General features: G+C 45.7%; 1 protein-coding gene across 1 annotated transcript in view; it reads right to left on the bottom strand.

The window, feature by feature from the left end:
- The window catches only part of VPS8 (VPS8 subunit of CORVET complex), a 1704823-nt gene that overhangs the window by 1510991 nt on the left and 173292 nt on the right, over positions 1-20540 (bottom strand). Inside the window, exon 6 of the mRNA XM_086955430.1 lies at positions 16354-16408. Coding sequence (XP_086811556.1) covers positions 16354-16408 — 55 coding nt within the window. The remainder of the gene's footprint in view (positions 1-16353; positions 16409-20540) is intronic.

Raw genomic sequence — 20540 nt, 5'->3', positions numbered from 1 at the left:
TTGTCCATAATTTCACTTTAAGCATCTGGTAAGGTTTTACTTTGACTTTAACTCACATGACTCATGAATATAGATTGAGGACCCACTGTGGCACTGATTGCTACCCGTGGCTCAGATATGGTTTGGAACGGTAGATCATATCACCTGTTATACCTGCAGGATAGGCCTTTTACCTGTTTCCTGCATAGGGAGAGTTACCTACTGGACTATGGTGTCTAAATTTTCTGCCATTCCCTTAAATATGGGTCCTTTGCTCGCTAACTAAAGGGATTCAAAATGGATTACTGCGCAGAAAGAGTCAAGCACAGCACATATGCTCCAGCCTCATACTACTACATATATGCAGGTTAAACACACATTCAGCATCCTTGTCTCAGAGAGATAGCCTGAAGGACCTATGTGAATGAGTAGTCCAAACCGGGATCAAGGCCATGACCCTGGATGGATTTTAACCTTAATTTTCAAGCAATGGCAAGTTACTAGGATTCACCCTGGGCACAGTCTTCCCCTCAAGGAACGCATCACCAAAGAAACCAAGATGGCCGGGTGCCAGCTTGCTCTACTACAGAATGTGAAACCATTCCTTCCAGAAAGTGAGTTCACAATTGCTGTTCAAGCCCTCGTACTTTTGTCAGGGGATGGTGGCAACACCCTGCTCCACAGCCTCCCAGATTCAATATTAGCATTCCTTAAGAGCAACCTACACACAACAGTACCTTTAAGCAACACACTGACTAGATATAAACACTTCACTCAATCAACTCCAATGGAACTCCATGGGTTTCCCTTGCCATACAACCCCATGTTCAAAATCAGCTGCATAAAGTACAGTTTCATCACTACCAGCACCCTCGCCTTTCAAGTTGACAAGCTCTCCACTTCCTTTGGTTCTTGGTACACCTGCCACAAGGACACCATCAGACTGGGAAGGAGGAAGTACAAAAAAGAAAGCATCTAGACTAATCTTCCTGTATCCATCAGGTCTACCCCAACCCTACTCTAATTGAAGGAAGAATTGAAGGCTCGCCTCTTTAAACAACAATAAATCATGACGAAGTAACAGTCTACCTACTTACTCAAAATCAAGCTTCCCCTCTAGTCACTCATTCACTGCATCTTTGCCTTTGACCCTGTACAGTGCTCTTCTGCCTTTTGGATAGGTTTATGTAATACAAATAGTGCGTACAGACATAAATTGATATATGTAAAACAAAGCTCATCCTTGATGCCTTCCAAGCAGAAGCTACATAACGGAGTAAGCTCACATTGCCATTTACTTGTAACAGCCTTTCAATGCAGGGCACCAAGCAAAAAGGATATAAAGATTCAGATAAAGGGGTTTGACCATATGGAATAGGATTCTATTCCTGCTATATTTCTACTTTGCAAAGCCATGGCAGAAGCGTCTTCATTTCACTGTCGGTAATTTTGTCCCAATGAAGCTTGCTTACTACATTCAATGCTGACCCTCCTATCATTTCTAGCCTAATGAAGGATGATTTGGCAAACCCAGATTGAATTGACCAGGGACACTTTATTTTCTTTTAACACATTAAGAGCTGTAAGATCAGTCTGAAAAGGCTTTGCCGCTGGGTTATGCTAGGTGGAAATACTAGTTTATGCTTGCCCACCAGGATAATGTGTGTGGTGGTATCTCTCCATACCCAATGACGTCCCAATCAACTATGGTGCTGCCTCTCGGTCCCTGCTTACTTCTCATCCTGCCATCATCTGGGAGAAGCACAGGTGTTATGCGGCGAGGCTGGAACATACTGCGAGTTGCCTTGGGACTCCATCTCTCAGAGACCACCAAGCAGACAAAGCTAGAGGCAGGACGTCACAGTTCAATACATTGCATACAGATTGCCCAGAGGGACGCTCGGTGTACCGACGGGAAGAGCGGTGCTCCTCTTACCTGAGCAGCAGCCAGGTGGGGTGATGCTATTCCTCATACAAAATTTAGTGGAGAAGATTGAATGAACTCAAGAAAAATATACAGGTGATATTTTTCCTTTTCTTTATACAGTAGCCATATACATCTAGGTCCTGAAGAAAGCAGAGACATATTTAGAGTCACTTTTGCTGAAACACGTTGACCCTACTGATTAACAGATATTATGTTATATCTGTTTGCTTTTTCACATTTTAATATTGGGAGTTTTGAGGGAATCTAATAAAATATTTTTGTATCCACTCAATAACTACCTAATTTTAACATTGCACTATTTTTCACACATTTAATTTGGCACTGTAATTCAGTTACCCGCAGTAAACAATTTAGCAGTCCTACCAGCACAACTTTGGATATTTTCTGAAGTTGACCTATCAATACTACACTGATAGACATACTGCACTTTCTCCTGGGTAAGGAGAGCCCAAATGATGTAGGGCGGAACCAGGCGGGAACTGATGGGCACTTTTTCCAAATATGGGAATTTGCGTGCAGTACGACACATAGTCACATCACTTTAACTATCACATAACATTTCTTTTGATGTCTCTATAGTAAGATTCGTAGTTTCTCTCCAGACCCCCGGACACTTTTTCTAGTTATATGGTATCTCCCCATACCCAATGACGTCCCAAACAACCATGGTGCTGCCTCTCGGTCCCTGCTTACTTCCCATCCTGCCATCATCTGGGAAAAGCACAGGTGTTATGCGGCGAGGCTGGAACATACTGCGAGTTGCCTTGGGACTCCATCTCTCAGAGACCACCAAGCAGACAAAGCTAGAGGCAGGACGTCACAGTTAAATACATTTAATGGGTGTTGTTTTTCCTTGCAAGTCATCCTCCCTGGGATACTGACTGCAGGTCTGTCTCCCCTTTGCCGCTAACTGAAGTGCTACGTAGCCTTCCCTGCACCCCTTCTATTCTAGCCTTATCTGAAAGATGTGGAGGTGTTTTGGGGGAAGGAAGGAGAAACGCTGCTTGCTCCATCGCAAAGTGACCAGCAGTGACCAAGCTGTGCTCCGGCCATTGCGTTCAGCTCAGGGCACGAATAGATAACAAAATCCAAGATGGATTGTAGAGCATGTGGGTTGAGCTGCAAGCTCACACTGGGCAATCAGCAGGACAGGCGGAGGCCCATCAGAGGAAGCAGAACTGGATCTGCTGGCCTTTGCTGGCTTCCTTTTGTTAGTTTTCAGGTTTAGTGCATCCACTAATTACTGTTTATTTTAACAAGGCCTTTCAATTTATTTTTGAAGAAAATGTAGATGGCAGGAAAGAAGCAGACTTCAGGTAACGCAAAACTCTCAGGAAATTGAAAACGGATCGATTCAAAACAGAGAAAACACTGGTTGAGACTAACAACTTTGTTACATGAAGTGGCATCATTATGAGGCTTGGAGCAAATTATACGTTCGTGAGTGAACAGGTGTAGGGGTGGTCGGAAGAACAGTAGCTTGGTGCGAACCCCATTGAAAGTAAACAGACTCATTAAATGTAGTAGTGTGTTTCTGCTGTGTTCCTCGGGCCTAATTAAAAAGCGCTAGCCACAATCTGCAATTCGTACATTTTTTTAAACATCAGCCAGGGAACCAGTCTTCAAGCTCAACAATCATTCTGAAAAGACCTGAGTGTCAAGAGTGGAGTCTAGTGCGGGCCACATTAATAATAAAGATCTGTTGGTTGAATGATTAAAGCAAACGGGAACCTGAGCGGATATAATAAATGTTAAAGATATACTGGTGACATGGATATGATTTTAAGGAATGTTTAGAAATGAAACCTTATTGATCCCTACTTGTATATAAAAATAAATCGCACTGGCAAAAACAGTGAGACATACCACAAGAACATTTATGCAGATTTTTTATTATTGAGGGCGTGATATCTATGCCCAAACTGTGAGCTCTAGAGTGGATGTGAACAAACTGACATTCTAACAGATATGAGCAATGTAAATCTGAAGGTGGGGCAAGCCTGTGAGTCCAATGTCCACCATGTCGGCATTCTTCTATTTCTATCACATGTAACTGAAAATACGGATTGTATTACTCACCCTGTAAACATCTGTTCTAGGCATGTAGTGCTGTAGATTCACATGTTGTACAAAGTCCTGCCATCTAGTGTTGGGTCCAGATGTGTGTAAGTAGTTTTTCTTCGAAGAAGTCTTCCGAGTCACGAGGAAGGGTGACTCCGCCTCTTGGTGAGAATGCACAAGGGCATAAACTCCATTGTTAGCTTGTTTTCCAGCAGGCAGGTGAAATTGGAATGTAAATAAAGGGATGTCAATGCATATGAAAAGGTAAAGTGGAGTGGTGTGGCTCACTGGTTAGAGGCGGCAGACCCGGAAGCAGAGGACGGCCCGGGACCAGGGTTCAATCCCCGACGCAGCAGGGACGTGAACCAGGGTCAGCGGACTCGATAATTCTCGCCTCGGTGCCTACTCTAACCAGGGATCACACTCGGCAACTCTGGGCATTAGCTTGCCTCATCTCCACAACGGCCCCCCACAAACGCCGGGGATGCCTGGTTTCACCTTGGAGATACCCAGGAGGGAACATCTCACAGGGAAAGCCAGGACGGGTTCCCCAGCGGTCTATAGCGCCAGGACGCCTCCGGGTAGCAGTGCGCTTTACAAGACACACACATTTAACTGCAACAGCCACAGGTGTCCGGGGAGGAGGGTGGGCAAATGTAAATCTACAGCACTACATGCCAAGAACAGATGCTTATAGGGTAATAAACAATCTATTTGAGTCATGTGTGGCTATAGATACACATGTTTTGCATAGACTGTACAGTAGTGCCCTCCAAAGCGGTGGCTAAACTGTTGGTGCAGCAGTTGTTTGAAAGAGTGTATGCAGCACTGCCTGACCTCAATTAGCTTGTAGGCATGCTAGAACATCCACACAATAATGTTTAGTGAAAGTGTGTGGTGTAGCCCATGTAATTGCTTTGAATATATTAGCTATTGCCCAGGAAAGACATAGAAGCTCCGATCCAGTGAGGAGTGTGTGCTTTAGGGGGTTTGGGTAAAGTCTTTTTGGCTTTAACGTAACATATCTGAATGCATTTAACCATCCACCTGGCAATGCCCAATTTGGACCTGGGCGTTCCTTTATGAGGGGGCGAAAAAGCAACAAAGAGTTGTTTCATTTTGCAAAAATCTTTAATTCTGTCAATGTAATACATAAGCTCTCTCAACATCAAACATATGGAGAGGCCTTTCTGCAACGGAGGCTGTCTGAGATAAGAACACAGGTAACTCAACTCATTGATTAAGGTGGAAATGAGAGATCACCTTTGGAAGAAATTTTGGGTTGGTGTGAAGAACCATCCGATATCTGTGGAGCTGGAAAAAAGGCTCTTGTGTGGTTAGCACTTGCAGCTCACTAACACGTCTGAGTGAGGTAATGGCAATTAAAAATACAACCTTCCAAGATAGAAATTGAAGGAAACATTTATATAGTAGTTCAACTGGTGGGCCCATAAGTCTTGTAAGCACAATGTTAAGATTCCAAGTTGGTGCACCCGGTCTAAAAAAAGCCTTGATGACTGGTACCTTTAACAAAGACAGGTGTCGTCTATTTTGCAATTAGGCAGCAACTGCAGCCAAATGTAGGCACATGGATGTGAAAGCAAGACCAGAGAGCAGCAGAAGCAGTAGGTAACAGGCAATGTTTTGTACTGTAGTATTAAATGAATTGAGTTCCTACGTGGGACTTGTTGCCACATCCTGCTGAGGAGGTAAGCAAAATCGTAGTCTGTTCCTGGGAGGTATTCTGCTAACAGATGAATGTGGTGATGTAGATCTCAACACTACATGGTCTGAGATAAGAGTGATAACTGTAGAGAGTGCCTCCACCCCTGACTTTGTAAATAGTACATAGTTGTCATATTGGCCATCCAGACTAAGACAACTTTGCCGATCAATTGAGGTGTGAACGCTTTCAACGCTAGGTGAACAGCTTGATGCTCTAAGTAGCCGATGTAGAGACCCCAGTGTTTGGTGTCCCCGAGACGCTGGACCATGAGATTCTGTTAGTGCGTACCCTAACCCTTCAGTGATGCGTCCATTGTCAGGATAATATGTGGAACAGGGTCTAGGAGAGGCCGCCCTTTGAACAGGCTGCTTGTGTTCCACCACTTCAGAGAGCGAGGAGTGTGGATGCTATCAACACTAGATCCTCTAATTGACCCTGTGCCTAAGATCGCTGTTGTGCTAGACATTCCGGGAGCAGACGCACATATAGCAGTGTATGTGGCACCATGGCGATGCATGAGGCCATCATACCCAGTAGGAGCATGACAGTTCTGACTGGCAACTGTTGATTGGCTTGAAAATCTGATATTAGAATTTGGAAATTTTGAATTCTTGCTGTTTTGGGATAGGCTAATCTCAGCTGTGTGTTTAGGATCGCCTTCAGATATGGTTGAATTTGTAAAGGTTGAAGACGAGATTTCGGGATATTGATGGTGCAGCCTATTGATGGAGCTGGTCTATGGCATTTTGAGTGGCACAGAGGAAAAGCATTGGCTGTGATAAGCCAGTCATGGAAATAAAGAAAGACATTAATATTTTGTCTGCATAGGTGTGCTGATAGCATTGCTAGGCATTTGGTGAATACACTAGCTGCAATGGTCTCCCGGAACGGGAGGTCTTATAATGGGTAATTTTTGCCTGCTATCACAAATCACAGGGATTTACAATGTGCTATATGTACGGGAATGTGGAGGTAGGCGTTCTTTAATCTAGGGATGACAGAAAGTCATCTTGCTGGAGAAGTGGGATCACGTCTTGGAGATTGACCATATGGAAATGCTCTGACAGGATGTAATGAAAGATCCTAATCCCCAACAAGCATTGGAAATGCAATAGGTCTCGCAGCATTAGTTAGTGCTTTTAGAATTGTTTATGGGTTTTTTTGTAAATCTTTAGCATTTTTGTTTCCTGTAGCCAATGCTAAAGAATTAAAAAAAAAAGCCATAAACATTTCTAAAAGCTCTAACTCAAATGCTCCGAGACCTATTGCACTGTGTGAGGGTGAGGGGTTGAGGGTGAGTGAGGGTGAGGGTGGGTGAGGGTGAGTGAGGGTGAGTGAGGGTGAGGGGTTGAGGGTGAGTGAGGGTGAGAGAGGGTGAGGGTGAGTGAGGGTGAGTGAGGGTGAGTGAGGGTGAGTGAGGGTGAGTGAGGGTGAGTGAGGGTGAGTGAGGGTGAGTGAGGGTGAGTGAGGGTGAGTGAGGGTGAGGGTGAGTGAGGGTGAGGGTGAGTGAGGGTGAGTGTGAGTGAGGGTGAGTGTGGGTGAGGGTGAGGGTGAGTGAGGGTGATTGAGGGTGAGGGTGAGTGAGGGTGAGGGGTTTTGGGTGAGTGAGGGTGAGGGGGAGTAGTTGAGGCTGAGTGAGGGTGAGTGAGAGTGAGGGTGAGTGAGGGGTTGAGGGTGAGGGGTTGAGGGTGAGTGAGTGAGGGTGAGGGGTTGAGGGTGAGTGAGGGTGAGGGTGAGGGGTTGAGGGTGAGTGAGGGGTTGAGGGTGAGGGGTTGAGGGTGAGTGAGGGTTTGAGGGTGAGGGGTTGAGGGTGTGTGGGGTTGTGTGTGTGTGGGGTTGTGTGTGTGTGTGTGGGGGGGGTGTGGGTGTGGGGGGGGAGTTGTGTGTGGGGGGTTGTGTGTGTGGTGGGGATGGGGGTGTGGGTTGTGTGTGGGGGGTTGTGTGTGGGGTGCTGTGGGTGTGTGGGGTTGTGGGGAGGGTGTGGGGGTGTGGGTGGGTGTTTGGGGGTGTGTGTGGGGTGTGTGTGGGTGTCTGTGTGTGGGGTTGTGTGGGGGTGGTGTGTGTGGCTCAGTGAGACCTAAAAGAAACTGTAATCTCAAGAGTTCAAGACATGCTGTAGAGTAAAACAGTCAAAATTAGTCTCCATTCCGATATCATTACGGATTGAAAATGGTTATATATTAAAATGTACTCTGCAATTTTCCACCAAAACCAAAGTAGAATGCTAAAAGGAAGAGGCACGAATCTCATAAGTAGAATGATAAAAGGAAGAGGCACGAATCTTATGCACAGCTTAGTATAAATCTATTGTGTCAGGTTTGCTCTTACTGGCATCTGGAAATATTTGTATACGCCAGAAAGTGCTATACACTTCCATCACCGGAATTTGCTGCTCAAAATGTGACAAAAAGCTACCGAGGTGTTTTGAGGAAAATATCCTGTAGGCCGATCGGTTAAAGCTTTGCCTGTATTTACATTACGAAGCTTGACAACCAAGTACAGCGGTCTGTGTTATTGCGTGCATTCGCGCATAAAATGCAGGCACCGAACACGTTCAATTATGTACCTCTGCTGCCGGACGAGCCCTGTACTTCAAGTTTGCACCCCTTAAAAGGCGGATAAGAACCGGTTTTCGTGCTCTGTGCTGGGGAGGGGGAGGGGGAGGGCTATTAAAGGAAGGGTGCGGAGAGGAGCCTTTAAGAACTCGCACCATGTTTAGTGGGTATTGCTTTCCACAATCCAATTTACGTTTCTCCATTGAGTCTATTATCATCCAATTAGAGTACAGAGGAAGGGGTGGATGTCCATCCTCACGTGTACGTGCCATGGGCCGAGTAGAGATACCTAGCACCCTGGGGACATCCATGGCCAGTGTACGCTGGATCCTAGACTTACCTTGATGGGCATTATGGAAGCATGGGGGGGGGGGGACAAGAGCAGCTCATTCCTCGTTGTGTGTAGACCTCCTAGGAGTTACTCGAGACATTGCAGACGAAAGGGCCCCAGCAAAGTCTGAATGGCTCAGAAGTCTGGACCCATGCTCCAGCACAGCATACACATGTGTAGCTTATCAGGGGGCGCCGCGAGGAGCAGTGCCCAGTATCGTTCAGAACAGTGAAGTCCAGGGCGTGCTGCAGTATGACAGGTACGTGGGGTCACTCATGCCACGGAGTGCTGGGAGGCTGCGGGATACCAGTGGTGCTGCACGGCGGGAGATAACGATTACGTGCTGCACGGCAGGAGATGCAGCGAGGCAGTGTTCAGAAGTCATTTGGAGTTATTGAGGAGGCTGGTTGTTTGGTATGGGTTGTCTCACGGCAGTGCCACGGACACGCAGAGAGAGCTCCCTCGGTACTTACATGCTAACAGCCCAGGAAGGCAGCGGGGCAGGCAGCTCGGTAACACCCAGGCGGCTGCAGTCCAGCAGGTCCCCCGGAGCAATGATGAAACCGAAAGTAATAGGTTTTAGAAGCGGAGATAGCCGCCAATGCTGAAAGCACAGCAACGATTTTGTTAAAAGGCCAGCAGCTATCACATAAATCTGTAGACGCGTCACCGATATGTCAGCTAATTGAGTCTGCTCGACACTTCTTAACAAGCCTCCCATCGAGTGTAAAGCCTTTATGTAAACCAAACCCACACACAGCAGTGGGGGCGTAAAGAAGATGGTTTAGTGCGTTCTCTTAGCTCCAAGCCTTTCACCGTAACACGGCAGGCAGGGGAGGGGGCGGAGAGGGGAGAGGTGCGACACGGCAGGCAGGCAGGGGAGGAGAGTAGGAGGAGGAGGGGGGAGGAGAGTAGGGGAGGCACGGCCTAGCGGCAGGCAGGCAGGGGAGGAGAGGAGGAGGGGGGAGGAGAGATGGGGAGGCACGGCCTAGCGGCCGTGCAATCAAGTAGTGAGGGGGCGGAGCTGGGGGAGGCTGTGAGAGAGAGTAGGCAAGGCAGGCGGCTGGGGGCATGTGCACGCGCATTTAAGCTCAATGCGCATGCGCATTGAGCTTAAATTTCTCGTGCACTGCAAGGAATCGCCACGATTCCTTGCAAGTTGGATAAAGAGTCGATGAGCCCCCATAGTCTCGCTTGCTCGATGCGCATGCGCATCGACAGGCGAGACCTAAAAAGGAGAGAGGTAAAGGGAGTGTACTCCTGACTCCTGATATTGTAGAGTGACAGGATCTAAAGCTCCTTTGAACAAGAGAGCTTGAAATTCCAGTTTGAGTAGTGTTTGGTGTAGCAGAGAAAGCCTGTGAGTGCGAGGTGGAATGTTTGGAGGTGTGGTAATGAGCTCCAGACAGCAACCATGTTGGATAATGTCCAATAACCACTGGACTGATGTTATTGATTGCCATGTGGGCAGAACATCCTGTAATCATTCCCAGACAGGTGTTATATGTTTGGGAGGAAGGAGAAGGAAGTCATTGTTTGGTGATGGGTGCGGCACCACGTAGGGGGGCCCATTTACCTCTATCCTTGGCATTGTTACCCCAATAGGAGCCTCTATAGTAACCTCGGGGAGAGGAGAGGTGATCCTGCCTGTTAGACGGACCGGGAGGGTCGGCCGAGGTTACGGGGAGAGGTCTCCAGGGAGAGCCGTCTCCAACGACTGTACAGATAAGTAACTTCCCCCCCACAGACGGACACCACACAAGGTTGAAGGTTAACGAGACTTTATATGCAATTCTTAGGTTACGAGGATGGATACAAGGAGGTCTGGACTCAGGGGTCCCCTCGGTTCTAGTCTCTGGTTTAGGAAAGGGGTAGCGGGACAGTCTTAGTTACCAATGAGTACAAAATAGCTCTCAATCCTCGAGCTCGGCGTTCTAGATGGTCGGGCCGTGGAGGAGCCAAGCAGGTCCCGAGATGGATGAAGGAAGGACGACGGTCCGCGGCGGAGCCTGCAGGTCCCGGTGGAAGATGACGGTTACAACGGTCCGCGGCCACGCCAGCAGATCCCGACGACGATGAAGGATGAAGGTTACGACGGCTGTGGCAGCGCCAACAGGCAGGACGATGGTGCACAGGACAGAGCTATGGCAGCGCCAGTAGTCCGTCCAGGATGAGTTCCTCTTTACGTCTCTCGACTCCAAGATACAACTGCCTTCCTGCTCTGGAGCTGCCCCAGTTATAGGGCTGGCGTGCTTTGATGTCCGGACCCTCGCACTTGGAGGTCGGGAGGTCCGGGATGGGGGAGTCCAGACACCCAGCAGGGGGGTGGAGCCAGCGCCCGGGGAGGCGATGGGCGAGCGGCACTTGGTGGGGGAGAGCCATTGGCACCTCTTTCTCCCATGGACTTGCCAAGTAGCCCGCTCACCTCCTGGGTGGAGGGTGGTGCCGGAATGTCTGAGGCCGGGCCAGGCCCAGGGTTGAGGTCGATCGGGGGCCAGGCGGCCTCGTGGTGGAGTGTCCAAGATGGCGCCCCAGGCTGGGCGCGTGGGCCGGCAGGGGATCGGACCCTCGAGGTCGGCAGGCTCGAATGGGCAGGGGTCCCTGAGGGGACGGAGGACGTGCAATGGTGGTGTGTGGTACTTGCGGGACTGGGCTCAGGCCTGGTTGGGCCGGGGGAGAGCGGCCCTTCATGTGGCCTGTCCAACACTGCCCATGCTGGTACGAAGTAGAGTCATCTGCGAAGGTGTTTTTTGAACCCGCCTTTATAGGTGAAGTGGCGAAAGGAGCCACAAGGACTAGTTGTTTGATCTGCAATCATAGACTTAGTAGTCTCTGTATCCTGTTTAATTTTTTCCCAGGGCAAGGTCAAGCTGTGGACTAAAAAGATGTTCTCTGTTGAAATGGATATTTAATTGACTTTGTTAGACTTCTGGCTTAAAGCCAGATATGCGGAGCCAGCCATGGCGCCGCAGCAAGATACAGGTATTAATCTCCGTAGTAGTGGCATCTGCTGAATGTAAGGCACAGCAGATAGATGTGTTGGAGAGGAGCTTTCCTTTGGATGCAAGCTCTTGGCCCCTTTTCTTGTGCTCCTCTGGAAGATACCGGAGGAGTTCCTTCATTTCATCCAGTGGGCTCAGTCATACCTTGCAAGCAAACCCATTGAGTTGGCAATACTTTCCTCGTCAGGAGGTGGTACGTCACTGGCAGCTTGGGAATTAGCTCCCTTGCGAGAGTTGGTAAAAACAAGAGAGTTAGGAGGAATCTGTCCCCTGATGGAAATGGGATCAGATGGAGAGGCTTTAAATTTTTTATCCACCTGAGGTGTGTTTGTTTCAGCAATGAAGAATTGGTCGGAGCCGAAGATGGGGCTATCGGCTCAGTATTGAAGGTCGATTTGCGGCTGAGGTGAATGATGATGTTGGCTTCGGCCAGTGTTTCAGTGCCTAGCCCTAGGGTGGGGTGACCGAATTAGACTTTTGGTGCTGATCATGGCCCAAATATATAAGCAACAGCAAAATACAACTCCATGTGACCCTGAAATATCCATTTCAATTTCAAATTTGTTTATTCTTTGAAAAGATGTTTGGGAAAACACACTGCTGGGACGCTGCTACGGCTGCTGGAGACAGAGGAAGGAAGCTGCTATACCTGTTATATTTAATTTAAAGACTCACAAGAAGAATAAAGACTACGACGCCCACTTTGAAAAAGGATGAAGTATAAGGATATACGTCCATAAATGAAGTGAGAATGACCACAAGAAACAACATCCTAACTGGATAGAATTTCACAGTTATTTGAGTGAGAACATAGAGGAAGGTGTCTGATTTGTTTTGAACAGATGAGATCGGCTGATCTAAAAAAATAGCTCTTGATCCTGAGGAGTAACCTACACATGTATAATTGGGTTCGAAATGCGTTGAGAGCTCCTTATCCCAAAAGAGACTACCCCTTGTTGTTTTCAAGAATAGGAATATAAAATATGAATGCCTTTTCCCATTTTTGAAACAGGTTTGGGATTTTGTGAATAGTGTACTGTTTGGTAATTTGCCCAGATGAAAGGTTGAAAAAGTTGATTTATAGAACAAAACCTATTTTGGCATTTTTGTCTTTTTGTCTTGTTTATTTATTTATTTTATTTTTATTTTAGCGATTTCTAAAGCGCCTGGTGACCCAAGGGCATCCCCGCGCTATAAAACTTGAATTCCTATTGAGAGGGAAGGTGACAGAAGGGTGTTATTTGGGAAACAGATGGGTCTTAAGATTTTTGCGGAAAGCAAGGTAGTTGGATTCCAGTCTGAGGGCGCGAGGCAGTGCATTCCAGCCCTTAGCTGCCTGAACGGAGAATTGTCGACCTCCTGTGCGGGTTTTTTTGAATCTGGGGATGCAGACTAGATTCTCCTTTTGAGATCGTAGTGATCTGGTTGCTGTATAAGGTGTGATCATTTTACTTAGGATCGCTGGACCAGATCCGTTGTAAAGCTTGTGTGTTGTACACATTGCCTTAAAGTGCACCCTTTGGCGCACAGGGAGCCAATGCAGGGTTTTGAGGGCTGGCTTGGCGGATATTCTGGAGGGGGTGTTGGTAATCAGGCGTGCTGCCGCGTTCTGAGTCCGCTGGAGTTTCGTGATGGTCGCCTCGGGGCTTCCAGATAGACCAGGTTGCTGTAGTCCAAACGGGACAACACTAAACCTTGGATAAGGAGCTTTCTGGACATAGGTGGGAGTAATGGCAGGATTTTACGGGTCGTGCGCATGAGTCCAAAACATGTGCCCGAGGTCTTGGTTGCCTGGGTTTTCCTCGTAAGCTGTGGCTCAAGCCACACCCCGAGTGTCTTGATTTCAGATTTAGGGGGGGGAATTTCTCCGAACACATCGGGCCATATTGTAGGCGGGATAGTTGTCCATTGCTTGCCGAGTAGCATTACCTCTGTCTTGTTGATCTACTTATGGGAGCACATTGTCTTGTATTTGTCCAAAATTTGTCATTAATTGTTGCATGCTATATGTGTTGTTTAGGTCATTCTGTGTTTTTGTCTAAATTTATGTTGGGGAATGCGTTTTTTGAAAAGTGTGGGTGTAGATTTATAAGAGTTTATCTGAGATGTTTGCATAAAATGATGATTTTTTGATAATGAATAAAAAAAAATTGAAATTGAAATGGATATTTCTGGGTCACATTGAGTGGTTTACGTGTGTCCTATTAAAAAACTGACTAAAGAGATATCAGTATTGCATTTTGCTGTTGCTAATGAATATTTGGTTCAGCCTTACTGATTAATAGCCAAAACCCTCTTTTGTTAGTAGGATCATGGCCCAAAGGCAGTTGTGGTTCGAAGGCATTTCGTTCAGTAGGGACCGAATGTCTCTCAGGTTTTTTGTGACGGGGCTTAGGGACAGGGGCTACCGTACGCCTGGATTGTTGAGCCAGGTGAAATGTCCTGCATCTCTACTTTGAGCTCGAGGTCGGAGCTGGAACTGCCCTCAACTGGCCATGCCTCTTTTTCTGCCACAGATAGTCCAGGGAGTTCTTACTCCTCTTCCTCCACATCTTGATGTCAGGAGTGTCTTCAATACTGCTCCGTTGCATCTCACATCGACGTGCCAGACAGTCTCTAAGAGTCTTTTTGGAGCAGAAAGATCGACAGGCCTCACAACCCTCCTCCCTGTACTCAGTGACAAACACAGGTTACAGACCAGAAGGAGGTACGACCAGGGGTATTTTGTGTGGCATTTCAGGCAGAAAAGTAAAGACATCCGTTCCATCTCCAGCAAGGCATACTGGAGTGAACCTGGTGTAAATTGAAAAGGGAGGTACGGAAGGACGAGGCCTTTGAGGGCCGTGGTGGAAGCACGATGAGCGATAACGTTTTCGGTCTCTCGATGCACAAGATGAAATACGCGATTGAAAACAATTCCGGCGAGGGTAAGTGCAAACTGAACAGAGCACCGTAAGGGTGTCGACACGAAGCACCGGCACACACCTACGAACCAGAAAGTGCAAAGAAAGCCAATGCGCATTATCACCAAGAGGAGGAGTCACTCTATCTGGTGACTCAAAATACTTCTTCGAAGAAAAACAACTTTCACACATCCGGACCCAACCCTAGATGGAAGGAGCATGCACAGCAAGTATATCTATCCACCGCCACACATGCCTTGAACAGATCGTTATACAATGAATTTGTTTATGAAATCAGAAATATCAGGATGAAATTGTGAGGAGTTTTTTTTTTAAATTACATCCATCTATGAGATGTAACCTGAATAGGATTAACTTGAATATGTGATAATGGTGTTTGGAAAATAAATTGTTACAAACTTTTATAATACCACAGAGGTGTTATTTGTAATACGCTTTGGTTACAATATTCAATTAAAAGAAGTTACTCATTACAGATTCTAAATAAAAACAATTTTTCATAACTTTGGGGAATAGCCTTATGTGGCTTTCAAAACCCTGTCCATTTGGCGAAGGGTTACTCTATGTCATGATTAGCATATCTAGCACTTCTCATCAGGGGAGAAGGTGGTATATAATCACTTCATTAGACCATACAAAGAGCTTCTCTCTACTAAATCAAGGCTGTTCTTAGTCCCAAACCTGTTCAGGGTATGTCAAGAAAGGGCAAGATACTTGATAGTTGTGACAACTATTTAGTATTACAATACATGAAGGACCTCGAAAAGTTACTGTTCCTGATACAATGTTGCAGTTCCTAATGCAGGAGTGCTCTTTCAGAACTGAAGAATTCTAATGTCTACTCAAATTCTGTATTCCCAGGCCATCCTCCTATAATCCCTCAGACTAGGCTAGAAGGGATTTTTACTCAAACTGTGTCCCTCATTCGCCACATGGCATCAACCCAACTGGTATCCCATCTGCCATACCTAAATGAAGGTACCCATGTTCAAACCTGGTGTCACAAGATGGATTAAAAGAGGGCTTATCTAAAATAAATTAACTGAAAATTAGGTCTCACATGACATTTCAGATTCATCTGGTCCATACATTACACATTGAAAGAGCACTCCTCAAAGCTAGGAAGGGTTTGGAAGCATATGTTGCACTTATTAATTCATTCCTTCATTGGCCAAGAAAACGAAGAGGATGCACTTCTGTACATTTGGAACAGTATCCTCAAAACAGACAAAGCAAAAAGCTAAAATCGCTCTTTCGTTTAAAAAAAGCAAAGTGTGACAGGAGAAGCTCATCTTTGACAAAGCCTCTCACCTAAACTATGTCTGGAAAAGCTTACTGATATCAGACAAACTTAAAATTCGCCTAAGGCAATCATTCCACAGCTGCAGAATGTTCTTCTGTATAACTGCACTCTTCACCTTGACACTCCAGTCTTTCTGGCCTCTTTCCTTCAGTATATTTGCTTAGAGTCCCCCACAATGGTACACAAAAGCCTAACCAAAACATTATCTGTTCACCCAGAGCACCATCACAATTACAAATCATGTTTGGCAAATACATAGAGTTCAAGTCACCACACAATCAAATTCAAAGTCATCTTGGAAAACTTTCTGGGGTTATTCTTCATCTGGATAAGACAGCTGCTGTAAACAAGCAGCACTCCATTATAAAAACATAATTGTGAATAACGGTAATGTAACAATGCACCATGGACTTTTGGAAATATATTGTTTGTAACACTACTGCAAGATGAACTGGATTTGACAGTTATGTAAAATAAAGAGGTAAGCACATTTTTAAAGAGAGACACGCATAGTTATGACTTACCAAAGATTAAGGCTAGCCCATGTGAAGTTCCTACAGCTATCAGATTTGACACCGCCTTCGTAATAATGAAGAAAAGGCATATATAAAGCAAATTTAAGTAACAATTGACAAAGTAAATAGCTCTGTAAGCACATACACACAGACATTGATGCAGATACAAACAACAAACGTACGGCATTCCACGGATGTAATCAATCACGTACAGGCACCCAGGCCCAAGTAGACAACAACCACACACAACGGTGCACATGCAAAGATTCCACTCTCACCATCTGAACAGTATATATAACAATTTCTGACATCGGGCTGTATGGGTAGTAATACTCACAATCAGGCAGTATTGATATGGCCCTCAATAGGCAATTTAGATAATAATTGCATCAAATACCATGCGCATACCCTTCCTCTCCCATTAGGCGATAAAGGTAGCAACAATCCCCTTTTTTTAAATTGAGAGGGGATATAACTCACATAAAAATACAGAGAACACAGCATTTACTGTTAATCAGACAAATAATACAGAAGCACAAATGATTCAGTATAAAACTCAACATAGCATTACAATAAGATAAATAAACATTGAATACAATATAAGTCAGAAGAAATAGAATCATTTAATATAAAGAGCAATAGCCAAAATGCAATATTTTCAGACAAAATAAAAATGTTGCTGGAAACTCTGCATCCGAGTTGTTTAAAACAGACAACTTTCGCTCTAACCTTGATCGAGGCATTACTAGTAGCCTGGATCAAGCTTTTTGTAACAAACTGGTTGACTTTTTTCAAAGTAAAATAATCAGTGTGTATATCGAATTTGTGGCAAATAAGATTTCCAGCTACTCCGAATCAGTAGCTGACCCATTACATAGAAACTCACACAATTTATCTCAGCCTCCACCAGATAACCTGCTATTGCAAGGTGGTTTGTTTAACTTCTCCCCTCTCACCGAGGATAAAGTTACTAATTTGATTGTAACTACCAACTCTGTGTTACCGTAGGACCCTTGTCTACCTTCTGTCCTTCATCTGGACCCCAAGTTGATAGCAAGGAATCTGAATACATTAATTAATTGCATTCTAGAGGCAGAGCACTATCCAATAGCCTGGAAGGTGGGTTCTACCCTCTCCATCTTAAAAAAACGTACATTAGCAAAGGTAGCCAAATAGGCTTAGCCCCGGGTGCGGCCTTGCAAAACATACTATCCCATTGGGGCTCATATCGGACACCTACATATCAAGGGTAGTTAAACAAAATATGGCAAGTGCTGGGCATAGAACATAATCTTTTCACTGAATGGAAAATGACCCATCTTCCCAGATCTATGGCGTCCATCCCTTTCTTTATTGAGCACAGAGCTACGTGAGCTCACCTGCCCTAAGTACCTACGTCGTCTACGGCTGATGGGGACCCCTACTGATAAAGCCTAGAGCCACGTTGATGAGTCAGAGCAGCTAGGGGACACAAATTTCCCTTCCTTTGCCTACACAAGGTTTGCAGAGGGGAGGGATTGGGAAGGGGGGGATGAGGAGGGAGGGTTGGGATTCGAGATTGGGTTTTCAATGTTACTACAAAAATGTTTATATCTATATGACTTTGTCAACATATGCCGCTGTTTGATATATTCAATAACAAAAAGATTGAAACATAATCCTAAAAAAACTAACAATAGATCTGAAAGCGACAAAGAACTATCGTCCCATCTGCCGGTTGCCTTTTCCTGCCAAAATCTTGGAAAAGGCCTGGACTCCAAATCGTGCAGCTTTTTTGGACTTCAATACAATATTAGATTCCCTCGCAATACGGTTTTTGACCTAAACATTGTACAGAATCGCCCTTGTAAATGCTACAGAGGAGATCTGGAGGTTGGTAAAGGAAAATGGGGGTGCCACACTGATTCTTCTGGACCACTCAGCCACATTTGATACAGTCAACCATGGGATGCTTGTCAACCGGCTTGAGAAGATCGGGGTTTGAGGTGCAGCGTCTCACTTCTCAGTTCCTTCCTGGCTAATAGAGTTCCAACAGTTGAGATGGGCAGCTTTAAATGCAACTCTTTCTCTCTTCCTTGCAGGGTAAAACAGGGGGTCTTCTTGTCCCCTAAGCTTTTTAATATTTATATCACTCTTTTGGTGGAAATCATTGAATCACTGGGACGCTCTGCTATTCCTTAAGCGAATGATGCACAAAATATTGTATCTATTTTCACAGAGGACGGAACAGCTGCCTATAATTTTAATCAATGCTAAACTCAGACAGCTGGTTGGATGCAGGATAATTTTCTAAAAGCGAACACGGGGAAAAGAAGGTGATCTTGTTTGGGAAGCAGCTTGGAATAACTCCAGGTGGCCCGAGACTCTGGCCCACTACCGGTACCTGCCAAAAGGTAAACAAGCATTTGCAATGCAAAAGGTTTCGCATTAGGAAAGTTTGAGCTATTGGTATTGTAAAATACAATTTTTTTATTTATGTGTTGTTTTTGAAAATAGCGAAATTAATAGCTTTGTCATTTATAATACCAATAGTTATAACTTTTGTAAATGTGACACCTATTGCATTTGTAATGCAATATGTGTTGTATTTACGTGACTTACATGTATTGGTATTACAAATAACAATGGCTTTTAATTGTTTTTAATAATTAATACTTAAATAAAAGTTATTGTAATTTATAATGGCAATAGCTTAAACTTTTGTAAATAACTTTTGTGAAGATTATGTTCAGTGTATTTTATTGTGACGAAAATACAAGAACATATTTTTGTGACATTTGTAATAAAGCTTGAAACATTGAGAGAACATATTTGAACCAGTTGTTGTTGAATGGTTGCACAGATTGATGCTGTGGTAGCGCCGAGTGATGTTGTGGTGGCAACGAGTGATGCTGTGGCGTTCAGTGATGCTGTGGTAGCGCATAGTGATGTTGTGGTGCCCCTGAGTGATGATGTGGTGGTGCTGAGTGATGCTGTGGTGATGCGATAGATAGATAGAGAGAGGGCGATAGATAGATAGAGTGAGGGCAATAGATAGATAGAGTGAGGGTGATAGATAGACAGAGGGAGGGCGATAGACAGAGGGAGGGCGATAGATAGACAGAGTGAGGGCGATAGATAGACAGAGTGAGGGCGATAGATAGACAGACAGAGTGAGGGCGATAGATAGACAGAGGGAGGGCGATAGATAGACAGAGGGAGGGCGATAGATAGACAGAGGGAGGGCGATAGATAGACAGAGGGAGGGCGATAGATAGACAGAGGGAGGGCGATAGATAGACAGAGGGAGGGCGATAGATAGACAGAGTGAGGGCGATAGATAGATAGAGTGAGGGTGATAGATAGACAGAGGGAGGGCGATAGATAGACAGACAGAGTGAGGGCGATAGATAGACAGACAGAGTGAGGGCGATAGATAGACAGAGTGAGGGCGATAGATAGACAGAGTGAGGGCGATAGATAGACAGAGTGAGGGCGATAGATAGACAGAGTGAGGGCGATAGATAGACAGAGTGAGGGCGATAGATAGACAGAGTGAGGGCGATAGATAGACAGAGTGAGGGCGATAGATAGACAGAGTGAGGGCGATAGATAGACAGAGTGAGGGCGATAGATTGACAGAGTGAGGGCGATAGATTGACAGAGTGAGGGCGATAGATTGACAGAGTGAGGGCGATAGATTGACAGAGTGAGGGCGATAGATTGACAGAGTGAGGGCGATAGATTGACAGAGTGAGGGCGATAGATTGACAGAGTGAGGGCGATAGATTGACAGAGTGAGGGCGAGCGATAGAGTGAGGGCGATAGACAGATAGAGTGAGGGCGAGCGATAGATAGAGTGAGGGTGATAGATAGAGTGAGGGCGATAGACAGAGTGAGGGCAATAGATAGATAGAGTGAGGGCGATAGATAGATAGAGTGAGGGTGATAGATAGACAGAGGGAGGGCGATAGACAGAGGGAGGGCGATAGATAGACAGAGTGAGGGCGATAGATAGACAGACAGAGTGAGGGCGATAGATAGACAGACAGAGTGCGGGCGATAGATAGACAGACAGAGTGCGGGCGATAGATAGACAGACAGAGTGAGGGCGATAGATAGACAGAGTGAGGGCGATAGATAGACAGAGTGAGGGCGATAGATAGACAGAGTGAGGGCGATAGATTGACAGAGTGAGGGCGATAGATTGACAGAGT

Source organism: Lissotriton vulgaris, chromosome 2_1, assembly GCF_964263255.1.
Source record: "Lissotriton vulgaris chromosome 2_1, aLisVul1.2, whole genome shotgun sequence".
NCBI lineage: Eukaryota > Metazoa > Chordata > Amphibia > Caudata > Salamandridae > Lissotriton > Lissotriton vulgaris.
The sequence above is the reverse complement of the archived record's forward strand: the minus strand, read 5'-3'. Positions and strand labels throughout refer to the sequence as shown.